Raw genomic sequence first — 12004 nt, forward strand, 5'->3', positions numbered from 1 at the left:
TACTGGTGTCATTCAAAGGGGATCCAATGCCTGTCAGCTTGGGATGATATGCTCGACAAGCCACGATGCTTCGCTAGGGATGGCTTGCACCTGTCACCCTGGGCTTTCGGATATTGGCAAAGGCTCTTGCTACCCCATAGTGCCTTTTTTAGGCAAGGCTCAAAAGACAAACCCACCTCCATAGGTATCACAAGGGATAAGAAACTAAGAGTAATGCTACTCAACGCCAGAAGTCTAAACCTCAAGATGCACTTTTCGAAACTCTCCTTAGCATGGAGAACATCGATATCTGTGCAGTAACAGAAACCTGGTTCAGGGCTCCCGAGAGCACCCCAGCACTACCAGGTTTTACCTCAAACCATGCTTTTCGGCCCCAAAACTTGGACCGAACCACAAAAGGAGGGGGAGTATCGATATTCATCAAAGATACCCACACTTCCAGGTTGGTGGCAAAGCACGAAGCATCAGAGACTATCCATGTGCAACTAACAGTGGGTAAAACTGCCTTGCAGTTTATAGCCTGCTACAGACCACCCTCCCAAACCCAGGAACCCCACTCGGCCTTCCTGAGAACACTGGAAAATATGAAGGTCTCTCCAAACACCATTATATTGGGCGACTTCAACTACCCAAACATAGACTGGGAGCATTACTCTAGCTCCAACACCCTAGCCCAAAGGTTCCTAGAATTTATAAACTCAAATGCTATGGAACAACTTGTTACCACTCCCACAAGAGGGGAAAACATACTGGACCTGATCATCACCAACATGGGGACTCTATGCTCCAGACCAGAAGTGTGTCCCTCACTGGTAAGATCAGACCATAAACTCATCTCACTGGATATTCACATCCCGACCCCACCCCCTGCCCAGAAAACCACAGTGAAAAACTTCTCTAAAGCAAATTTTACACTCCTCAAAATTGAGGTGGAATCCTTCAAAGCCCGGGCCTGTGGAAAATACAGCCCAGACCGCAGAATCCTTTATAAACGCATTCTATGAACACCTTCAGGAATGCATGGATCATCGATCCCAAATAAAACCAAGACCCAATCCTCCAAAGGCAGACGTCCTGTCTGGTGGACCCCAGCCATAAACAAACTATACAATAGAAGGAGGAAGCTACTAAATGATAAAGCAAAATCCCAAAAGGGAAGGCATCACTGATCAGTATTAGCCAAAAACTACGGGCACACATAAAATTGTCTAAGGCCAGCTTCGAGAGAAAAATTGCACAGGATACTAAGGATAATCACAAGGCTTTCTTTAGTTATGTTAGGAACCTGGGTGGTAATTCCCAGATATGCTCAGAATTAGTCCAAAATGACAAAAAATACACCGAACCCACAGACGTTGCCAACATCCTAGCTGACAGGTTCAGCGCAAACTTCTCCCCCCCCCTTCCCACCAAGAGGGCAAATATCTATCCCAGCAGAGTGCTGCCCCCCTGATATCTCAGATGCTCAGGTAAGAGCCGCCCTCTCCAAAGCAAAAAACACAGCATCAATGGGACCAGATGGTGTCCCGGGCGCGTCCTACATGAACTCAAAGAAGAGCTAAACCCAAACATAAAACTACTGTTCAATCTCAGCCTTACTACAGGATATGTGCCCAAAGAGTGGCGTACAGCAACAATGGTCCCTCTCCATAAAGGTGGTGCCTCGACGGATCCTGGAAACTATCGCCCATAAGCCTGACTAGCTTGGTCTGCAAAGCTATGGAAAGGATCATCATGGACCTCATAAATAAAGATATTGGGGACCTACAAACACTGGATCCTACCCAGTTCGGCTTTGTTAAGGGCAGATCCTGCCTCTTAAACCTGGTTGATTTCTTTGAAACAGTCACCAAGGCCATTGACGAGGGAAGGTGGTCCACACAGCCTACCTGGACCTCGCAAAAGCCTTCGATACAATACCCCACTCGGGCATTATAGATAAGCTCACCAGCTTAAATATAAACCCCTATGTCACTAGATGGATTGCAAACTGGCTCAAGGACAGAACCCACATGGTTAGAATTGCTGGAGCCATGTCAGACTCCAAACCAGTTGCAAGTGGTGTCCCACAAGGCTCAGTCCTGGGACCTCTCTTGTTCGGTATATATTTCTCGGAGGTACAGGCCAACACGGAAGGACTGTGGCTGACCAAGTTCGCAGATGACTGCAAACTGGGTGCCATAATCGACTCTCCAGCTGACACAAGCATCCTCCAAAGGGCCTCATAGAAACAGACAACTGGTGCCAGTGCCATGGCCTCAAGCTAAATGCCAAAAAGTGTATAGTCATCCCCTTTGGCAAAAACAAAGTGCCCACAAATTACCACATAGGTGGAAATCCATTAAGTACAGAAGAAGTAATTAGGGACCTGGGGACCCAAGTTGATAGCAATCTCTCATTTGACAACCACGTGGCCAAAGTGGTTAGAAAAACATTTTATATAGCCCACCTAATCATGAAGGGATTCACATCTAGATTAGAGGATGTCATCGTGCCTCTTTACTCATCCCTCATCAGGCCCATAATTGAGTACAATGCCCCTTTTGGGATGTACCTTACCAGACACCTGCAGCAACTGGAAAGACCCCAAAAGTACCTCACCAAGAGGATCAAAGGGCTCAAACAGATGCCATATGCTGCCCGGTTAAAGAAACTCCAGCTCTACTCAGTGGCATACCGCCTGTTCAGAGGCGATCTGTGCCTGACGTATAAAGCCATGTCCAACCCGCAATTAATGGACATGCTGCACCTCAGAAAATCCAAATCCCATCGAGCTACGCTCGAGACTTGAACCTCAGCACTGAAATAAATAGGACATGCTGGAGGGACAGATTCATAACCCAGAGGCTCCCTTCACTCTGGAATAAAATCCCAGTCCAGGTTAGGCAGAGTCCCTCATTGACTCTCTTCAAGAGGAATCTTGATGAGTGGATGGGAGATCGTAGGTTTACCCCGGGTATCACTTCTGTGTCACTGTTAGATAGAGGCACAGTATACTAACCTCGAAAAAGGGCATAGCAAAATAAATTTAAAATGGGTGGCGAAAGCCAAACACATTCTGGCTAGGCTTATAAATGCCCTAGGGCAGATAGCCTAGTATGAACCTATGAACCTATGAACCTATAAGAACTCCATAGAGGGGGAAAGCTAATGCATTCTTCTGTGCAATGTTTAAACTGTAGGTTTAAGCTAAAGATACTAAAAATTCTGCCTTCAGTTTCTTCTAAATTAAAACCATATGAAACTGAGAAAACAACAGTATTATAAACCTTTGCAAGTCAGAAAGGGTTAAGGAAGAGCAGGGGTCAGGAAGAAGGAGATGGAGAGAAAGAGAGAGACCAAGGGTTGCCTAATGAATTCTGCTATTTGCCACCTGCATGTTCAATAGATCTGAAATACAAAGGTAAATACAGAGCATCACAGACTGAATCAGTCGCTAGTATTATACACTTCAAGAGAAGATTCTGAGCTTTTTGTTTATGTTACAAATAGATTATCCAGATTATGTAGTGTGTATTCTTATATTTCTTTATATATCTATATATGTAGATAACTATATATGTGTGTGCATGTATAAAAGGGAGGTAGCATACCCCTCATGTATCCAGGTTTTTGCAGAATGTCCAGATTTTTGCCCCACACTGTCCGGTTCGATTCTCAGCTAGAACGTCTTCTGCGTGGAGACATGCATGAATGGGCGTACCTTCGTTGAAGGGTGTGCATCAGGGCTGGTAACGCGGCACGTAAAAATCAACTACCAATCATTAGTGGAACGGAGTTCCACTGTGGCGACCCCTAACCGGGAAAAGCCGAAAGACACAACAACAACAACAACATTCCTCCTAAAAAAGATTGAAGTTGCTAAATAATTTTAGACATCATATCATTTAGAAAAATGCATACAAACACAAATCATGTTATTCTAGCAATGTTATAACTTCATGAAAGCAATAGTCATAATCTGTCCCTGTTTATTTTCAGCTTTGTCCAGATTTCTTGCACTAAGAAGCTGAGGTGTGTGTGTGTGTGTGTGTGTGTGTGTGTGTGTGTGTGTGTGTGTGTGTGTGTGTGTGTGTGTGAGAGAGAGAGAGACAGACAGAGTCAGAGAGAGAGAGACAGAGATTGTTTAGCAAATCGTATCATTATTGTGGTATAGAATTTTAAAGCAGTGTTAGCACAGCAGGCATCTTGATGCAAAGGGCTGTAGGTTCTATTCCTACAGCATGTACATTTGCATTTTAAGGGGGTATGGTACGGCAGTCCTTAGTATGTCATCCTTTGGATGAGACACCTAATAACTATGAACCTGTTTTTCTTGCCCCCCCCCCCCCATTCCCTATTGCAATATACCAGCTTACCATTTCTTTTAATGTAACATAGGCAATTTATTCTTCAAGGGCAACAGGCACTGAATTTGTAAATGAAACACTGAAATATAACGTTTTTTTCTAGAAACAACCTCTTCATTGGTTTCAGTTCTCTTTAATGTGGAATTATTCAGATGACTTTTACTTCTGCAGAGATATTGCATACTGATTGATATTGGTGGATTGTATGACAGAAGTTTGAGTGGCCCTTTATGGTTGAAATGTTCTGAATTGGACAGGTTGTCATTATTGGTTCATATGATTTGTTTCATTGCTTAAAGGAAAAATGTTCAGAACTATAAATTTAAAACACACTCTAACAAGTGGTGCTATATTATATAAAGGATATAATTAAACTATTATATAGTATAATTAATACAGTCAGGAAGGTGAATCAAAGAACTTTTGCATGGTTCTAAAAATGTGTGCAAGGAGCCTATGATCAAATGTCCCAAAGGTAGACTTACCCTGCCACTGGCCAGATGCATTTTCTTTGAATGTGGGTTTCAATGCTGTTTCAGTGAATGTAGGTTTCAAAGGCAGAGAAGTTTTAACGCTAAGTCTGTTTCATTGTAAGGCTATTGCTCTGTTTAGGTTTAGTAAATGTCTATCAGTGTTTGTGCTATAAAATTTGAAATAAAGGTTGTAACTGAAATCCAAATATCTGTAATCATTGTAGAAGTAAAGCATAAAACAGTATGCAAACTGAGAGATTTGAACACTGTATATGACAAATGGGGAGAAATATCCAAGTAATGGGACACTGGAATGGTTACGGGGGGCGAGGGGGTGGGGCTGTGGGGGTGAGGGGGTGGGGCTGTGTGGGCGGGCTCTGGGTTTGCACCCCCCTGCAAAAAATCCTGCAGGCTCCCTTGCCTGGGGTGTATTTCCTATTTCCCATCCACTCATCAAGATTTTTCTTGAAGAGTGCTAATGAAGAACTTTGCTTGACATAGATGGGTAGCTTGTTCCAGAGTATAGGAAGTCTCTGGGACAGGAATCTATCCCTCCAGTGTGTCCTGTTTATTGTGGTGACAAGGTTTAGGTCCCTAGAGCGTGTAGCTTGGAGGGATTGGGATTTCTTTAGGTGTAGCATGTCCAACAACTCTGGGTTTGACATAGCTTTATATGTTAGGAGGAGATCACCTCGGAGTAGGTGATATGCTACAGAGTAAACAGTGTAGGGCATTCTGTTTGAGGCCAGTAATCCTCTTTGTGAAGTACTTCTGTGGCCTTTCCAGCTGCTGCAGAAGTCTTGAGAGGTACATTCCAAAAGGGGCGTTGTACTCTATAATGGGTCTAATGAGTGACGAATAGAGGGGAATAATGACCTCTTTTTTTCCTGGATGAGAACCCTTTTATGATGAGGTGTGCCATGTAGAAGGACTTCCTGACTACTGTGGCGATGTGACTATCAAAGGAGAGACTACTGTCCACCTGGGCCCCAAGGTCTCTTATCACGCATTCGGTGTTAAGTAGATTGCTGCCTATGTGGTAGTTCATGGGTACAGAGTTTTTACCAAAGGGGATAACAATGCACTTTTTGGCATTGAGCTTGAGGCCATGGCTCTGACACCAGGCATCTGTCTCAGTGAGGCCCTTCTGTAGGATGTCCACATCATTTGGGGACTTGACTATGGCTCTTAGTTTGCAGTCATCTGCGAACTTCGTCAGCCAGAGGCCTTCTGTATTAGCCTGTACTTCAAAGAAGTAAATACCAAACAGGAGAGATCCCAGGACAGAACCTTGTGGCACTCCACTTGTCACTGCCTTGAGGTCAGATTTGGAGTCTGCAACTTTTACAGTATGGGTTCTGTTAGTGAGCCAGCTGGCAACCCATCTTGTGATGTAGGGATTTATACCTAGTTTAGTGAGGTTAGCTATAATATCAGAATGAGGGATGGTGTCGAAAGCCTTGTCGAGGTCAAGATAGGCTGTGTGAATCACCTTACCCTCATCCACGGATTTGGTGACTGCCTCAAAGAAGTCGATCAGGTTCAGGAGGCATGATCTGCCTTTCACAAACCCAAACAGGGTGGGATCCAGAGTTTGGAGGTTACCAATGTCTTTGTTTATGAGTTCCATGATGATACGTTCTATGGCCTTGCATTTTAATTTTCTGGCAAATCACTGAAGGTTTAAATCAGAAAATAATGGCACACATTTGATTTTCAGACTATTTTTGGGCCTTTGCCCCTCCCATTATGTGTGGCTTTGTCCAGACTCTTGCTCTAAGAGGCTGAGTGGTATGACATGAATTGCTAATGCACTGTTTTTAAATTTCTAATGCATTTTTTAATTTTCTAATGCACTTTTTTAAAATTTTCTAATGCATTTTTTAATTTTAGAATGCACTTTTTAAATTTTCTAAACATGTGTCTCTTACCATGCACTAAAATTTCTGTCTGACTCTCCTTTCTTCCAACCTCATTGGCTACAGAGCAGAAATAAATGCCAGAATCCGCTTCAGTCAGTGGCTTCTCAAACTTCAGGATACCTTTCTCGATTTTCACTCCCTCTGAGAAGGAACCATTTTGTCTGGAAGAAGTGAACAGTAATTTTATTTAATAATTTATGGCATTGATATGGAGAACTGAATTAGCAGCAATACTCTTTGTTATGTATAAGGTTACTGAACTATAAATGACAAAGATGCATGTTCTAACCATATTTATTTAAAAGTGCAGTGTTTCATTATAAAGCAAGCTCAATCAATGCATTTACATAATAAATACCATATTCCCATGGAAAGTCAGATATGACAAAAAAAAAAGAACCTGAATACAATCCCATTTCTTTTCATTGTGTTGACAGTGTCTTTCATGAACAGTTTGGAAGCATTGTCCCAGATATTCCAACATAGCATCCCTACAAAACACAACATTCATTTCTAATCCAATAAGTATATAAAATGCTATATCCACAGATAACAAGAAACCCATCTTCCCTTGTTGTTGTTGTTGTTTTTCTTTTGGCTTTTCTTGGTTAGGGGTCGCCGCAGCGGAACTCTGGTCCGCTAATGATTGGCAGTCGATTTTTATGGTGCCGAGGTGCCAGCCTGACGCTCAACCTTCAACGAAGGCATGCCCATTCACGCATGTCTTTCGAACACCACTTGACCATGGGGAGGACATGCAGACTCCACAGAGAAGGTGCTCCAGCCGAGAATCAAACGGGAGAACCTCTTGTTGTGAGGCGACAACACTACCGCTGCACCATCACGGCTTCACACTCCTTTCTTTCCAATACCTTTCAATAATTCCCATCTTTATCAGGAAGAGGATTGGAATTAATTAAGTGCTTAGCAGCTTTGGGATCAACTAAAGCTATAGCTGCTGGGTCAGTTTTAAGAATAGTTAAAACATGAAAAACTTTATACATATGATCTGCCCTTTTAGGGAAAGATGGTTAACTATCAGGAAAATGCAGGCAGCAACACTCACACACTCTCTAAAGTAGGCAGAACAAGAGGAATAGGTATAGGTTCTGGAAAATCCTTCTGTAACAACTCAGTGTTTTCTGAGGAACTAAGAAACTTCCCTACTAGGAGTAATGTAGCAATGTTTCCCACAACAAGCTGGCTGTGACTTCTTCTGATAACTGGATGCTGTTTCTGAAGGACAGTATGTAATCCAGTGTGTCTTGATCATTTACTTGTAATCTGATATTATACATACCTCTCAACTGCCAAGAGTTTTGCAGAAAGTCTAGAGTTTGCCTCATATTTTTGGTCTGTTCCTCATACAATTTGTGGTTTTCTGGCAAATCACTGAGGACTGAAGTCACTAAATGATGACAGACATTTGAGTTTCTGTCTTCATATCCTTCAGAAAATGGACATCAACACAAATCCTGTTATTTTAGCAACTTTCAAAGTTTATAAGAGCAATATTTAAAATCTATCACTATTACAGACCCCCCCCCACCACATTTTAGGCTTTGTCCAGACTTTTTATGATGAGAGGTTGAGAGGTGAGCATGGATTACATCTATCAAGTTTTTTTAATAATTCAGATCTTGCTTCTTGTGAATTATATATATATATAAGATAAAGATACAGATATAAACATAATTCTGGATTTGTAATTACTTCGCTTGGAATGCTCACTGTTCTATCATAATACTTATTAAAAGTATTTTTATTAACATCTCCAGAGACGTTTTACAGTAAAACTAGATGAAAAATATTAAAGATTACTAATGTAAGTACAATTGATTTTAATTCTTAAATATCCCACATATAGGATAGACTCTGACATAAAGGGAGCATGAAAAAACTTGGTGAGTGACCCAAACAACCTGAGACTGATGATCAGGCTGGAGCGGGTGTGCGACTATTGCTGGCTCGTCTGTCCTTGGAGGAGGCACATGATGTGACTCACTGCACTACAGAACTTCACTGAAGTACTGTGGTACTGCTGGTATCATATAGGGGTTGAGTGTCTTGCACTATATGTCAGGGTGGGCAGCCCCTGGACATGCAGAGGCACTCGTAAGGGAGACAGTTAATGCCCATCACTACTCAGCTACTCCAGTAAGTGCCAGAGAGAAATACTATAAGCATTCACAAACTATTACCTTGCAGCCAACTTCCTCATTACCAGTTTCTTAAAATAAGTACCATACCCCCAGTAGTCTGATCTTACTAAATTTCATAGTCCGTCTACAAAGCAACACTTGCTACCTACATAGCCATCCCAGAAATAACTATAACCTTGAAACTCCCACCTAGTCACTAGCTCTAACCTGAAACCTCTCTCCCTAATCATAACCATAAAGCCCCTCCCACTCCCTTAACATAAATACCCCAATTGCTCCCTAACCCTAAACTCCCCCATTACTTACTATTCCCATTGCTCCCTATCCCTAAATTACTCCCTTACTCCCTAAACCTAAACCCTCTTCCCACTCACTAAACCTACATTTTCCAATCACTCCCTTTCACTCTATAACGTTAATCCGAAACCCCACTCCCTAATTCTAATCATAAATCCTCAGTCACCTATTAAACTTAATGGCTAATCTCCCGCCCCTCCCATTCATACCTCACAGCTGTCACACTTACCTTATTTAAAATCAGCTATGTGTTCTGGTGGTAGCTATGCCCTCTCCACGTGGTTATGGCACCTTGTCCACACACATAGCCAAGTTCAAGTGCAAAGAGAAGCTCATTCAAGCTGAAATGCACTTGAATTCACAACAACAAGACTGCAATATGCGAGTAGCTGAAACTTGCATACTTGTATATGACACTACATCTTAGATTCATAGGTAGGTACTAGGCTTGCATACTTGTATATGACACTACATCTTAGATTCATAGGTAGGTACTAGGCTATCAGCCCAAGGGCCTATGTAAGTCTAGCCAACAGAGTTACCTGGCTTACGCCACCCAAGAAAGTTATTCTCCTGTGCCACTGTCAAGCAGAGACACAGAAGTGATCCCCAGAATGAATTTCCCATCCACTCATCAAGACTTTTTTGAAGAGTGCTAATGAAGAACTTTGCTTGACATAGATGGGTAGCCTGTTCCAGAGTATGGGAAGTCTCTGGGACAGGAATCTATCCCTCCAGCATGTCCTGTTTATTGTGGTAACAAGGTTTAGGTCCCTAGAGCGTGTAGCTCGGAGGGATTGGGATTTCTTTAGGTGTAGCATGTCCAACTGCTCTGGGTTTGACATAGCTTTATATGTTAGTCAGAGATCACCTCGGAGTAGGCGATATGTTATGGGGTAAAGCTGGAGTTTTTTGAGACGGTCAGTGTAGGGCATTTGTTTGAGGCCAGTAATCCTTTTTGTGAGGTACTTCTGTGGCCTTTCCAACTGCTGCAGGTGTCTTGTGAGGTACATTCCAAAAGGGGCGTTGTACTCTATAATGGGTCTAATGAGTGTAGAGTAGAGGGAAACAATGACCTCTTTTTTCCTGGATGAGAACCCTTTTATGATGAGATGTGCCACATAGAAGGACTTCCTGACTACTGTGGCAATGTGACTATCAAAGGAGAGACTACTATCCACCTGGGTCCCAAGGTCTCTTATCACACATTCAGTGTTAAGTAGATTGCTGCCTATGTGGTAGTTCATAGGTACAGAGTTTTTACCAAAGGGGAAGACATTGCACTTTTTGGCATTGAGCTTGAGGCCATGGCTCTGACACCAGGCATCTGTCTCAGTGAGGCCCTTCTGTAGGATGTCCACATTATTTGAGGACTTGACTATGGTTCCTAGTTTGCAGTCATCTGCTAACTTCATTAGCCAGAGGCCTTCTGTGTTAACCTGTACTTCAGAGAAGTAGATACCAAACAGGAGAGGTGCCAAGACTGAACCCTGTGGTACTCCACTTGTCATTGGTTTGAGGTCAGATTTGGAGTCTGCAGCTTTTACAGTGTGGGTTTTTACAGTGTGGGTTTTGTCAGTGAATCAGTTGGCAACCCATCTTGTGACCTAGGGATTTATACCTAGTTTAGTGAGTTTAGCTATAATTCCAGAATGGGATGGTGTCGAAAGCCTTGGCGAGGTCAAGATAGGCTGTGTGAACCACCTTACCCTCATCTACGGCTTTGGTGACTGCCTCAAAGAAGTCGATCAGGTTCAGGAGGCATGATCTGCCTTTCACAAACCCGAACTGGGTGGAATCCAGAGTTTGGAGGTTACCAATGTTTTTGTTTATGAGTTCCATGATGATACGTTCCATGGCCTTGCAGACCAGGCTCATCAGGCTAATAGGTTGATAGTTCCTGTGATCAGTGGTGGCTCCCCCTTTGTGGAGTGGGGTAACTGTTGCTGTGCGCCACTCAGTGAGCACAAAGCCTGATGCAAGGCTATTATTGAAAACGGTGCCTAAGTGGGGAGCCAGCTGGTTCTGAAGTTGTGTAAAACACAGCCTGGGATGTTGTCCAGTCCCATGGATGCTGTGTTTTTGGCTTTAAAGAGTGCAGCTTTTACCTGCGTAGTTGTGATTATAGGGACTCTGCATTCTTCCTGTATAGATATGGGCCCTTTAGGGGGTGGGGTGGGGGGGTAAAGTTAGCACTGAACCTATCTGCCAGGATGTTGGCAATATCAGTTGGTTCTGTAATTTTCGTGCCATTGTGCTGTAACTCAGAGCAGATCTGGGTGTTGCCATCGAGATTTTTGACATAGCTATAGAAAGCTTTGTGGTTGTCCTTAGAATTAGTGGTGATTTTGTTTTCATAGCTAGCTTTGGAGGATCTTATAAGAGATCTCAGCTTCTTACTAAGGCTGACCAGGGAGCTCCTCCACTCATGGGATTTTACGCTCTTTTGCAACAGTTTCTTCCTTCTGTTGTACAGTTTGTTTATGCAGGGGACCACCAGATTGGCTTCCTTTTTCTGGAGAATAGCATCTTGGTTCTGTTTGGGATAGCACGATCCATGCACTCGTGTAAGTGCTTACAGAGTGCATTTGTGTAGGATTCAGCAGTTGTGACTATATTGTCCATCTACATGGGTGTCATGATGTTCACCACTTCTGTCTTAAGAAGCATGAAGTTGGCTTTGGAGAAATTGTTTACCATGGTTTCCTTAAAGGGGGGTGGGGGCGGGATGTGGATATCAAGGGTGATTAGCTTATGGTCGGATCGGACCAACGAGGAGTTGGCTTCAGGTGTGGAACACC

The 12004-nt window shown here is 43.0% G+C and overlaps 1 protein-coding gene across 2 annotated transcripts in view; it reads right to left on the reverse strand.

The window, feature by feature from the left end:
• Positions 1–12004, reverse strand: part of NECTIN4 (nectin cell adhesion molecule 4) — a 535597-nt gene that overhangs the window by 72209 nt on the left and 451384 nt on the right. For both annotated transcript variants that reach the window (XM_044059485.1, XM_044059484.1), the window contains exon 5: positions 6754–6905. In XM_044059485.1, coding sequence (XP_043915420.1) covers positions 6754–6905 — 152 coding nt within the window. The remainder of the gene's footprint in view (positions 1–6753; positions 6906–12004) is intronic.

This window comes from Protopterus annectens, chromosome 17.part0 (assembly GCF_019279795.1).
Source record: "Protopterus annectens isolate FY-2018-M chromosome 17.part0, PAN1.0, whole genome shotgun sequence".
NCBI lineage: Eukaryota > Metazoa > Chordata > Ceratodontiformes > Protopteridae > Protopterus > Protopterus annectens.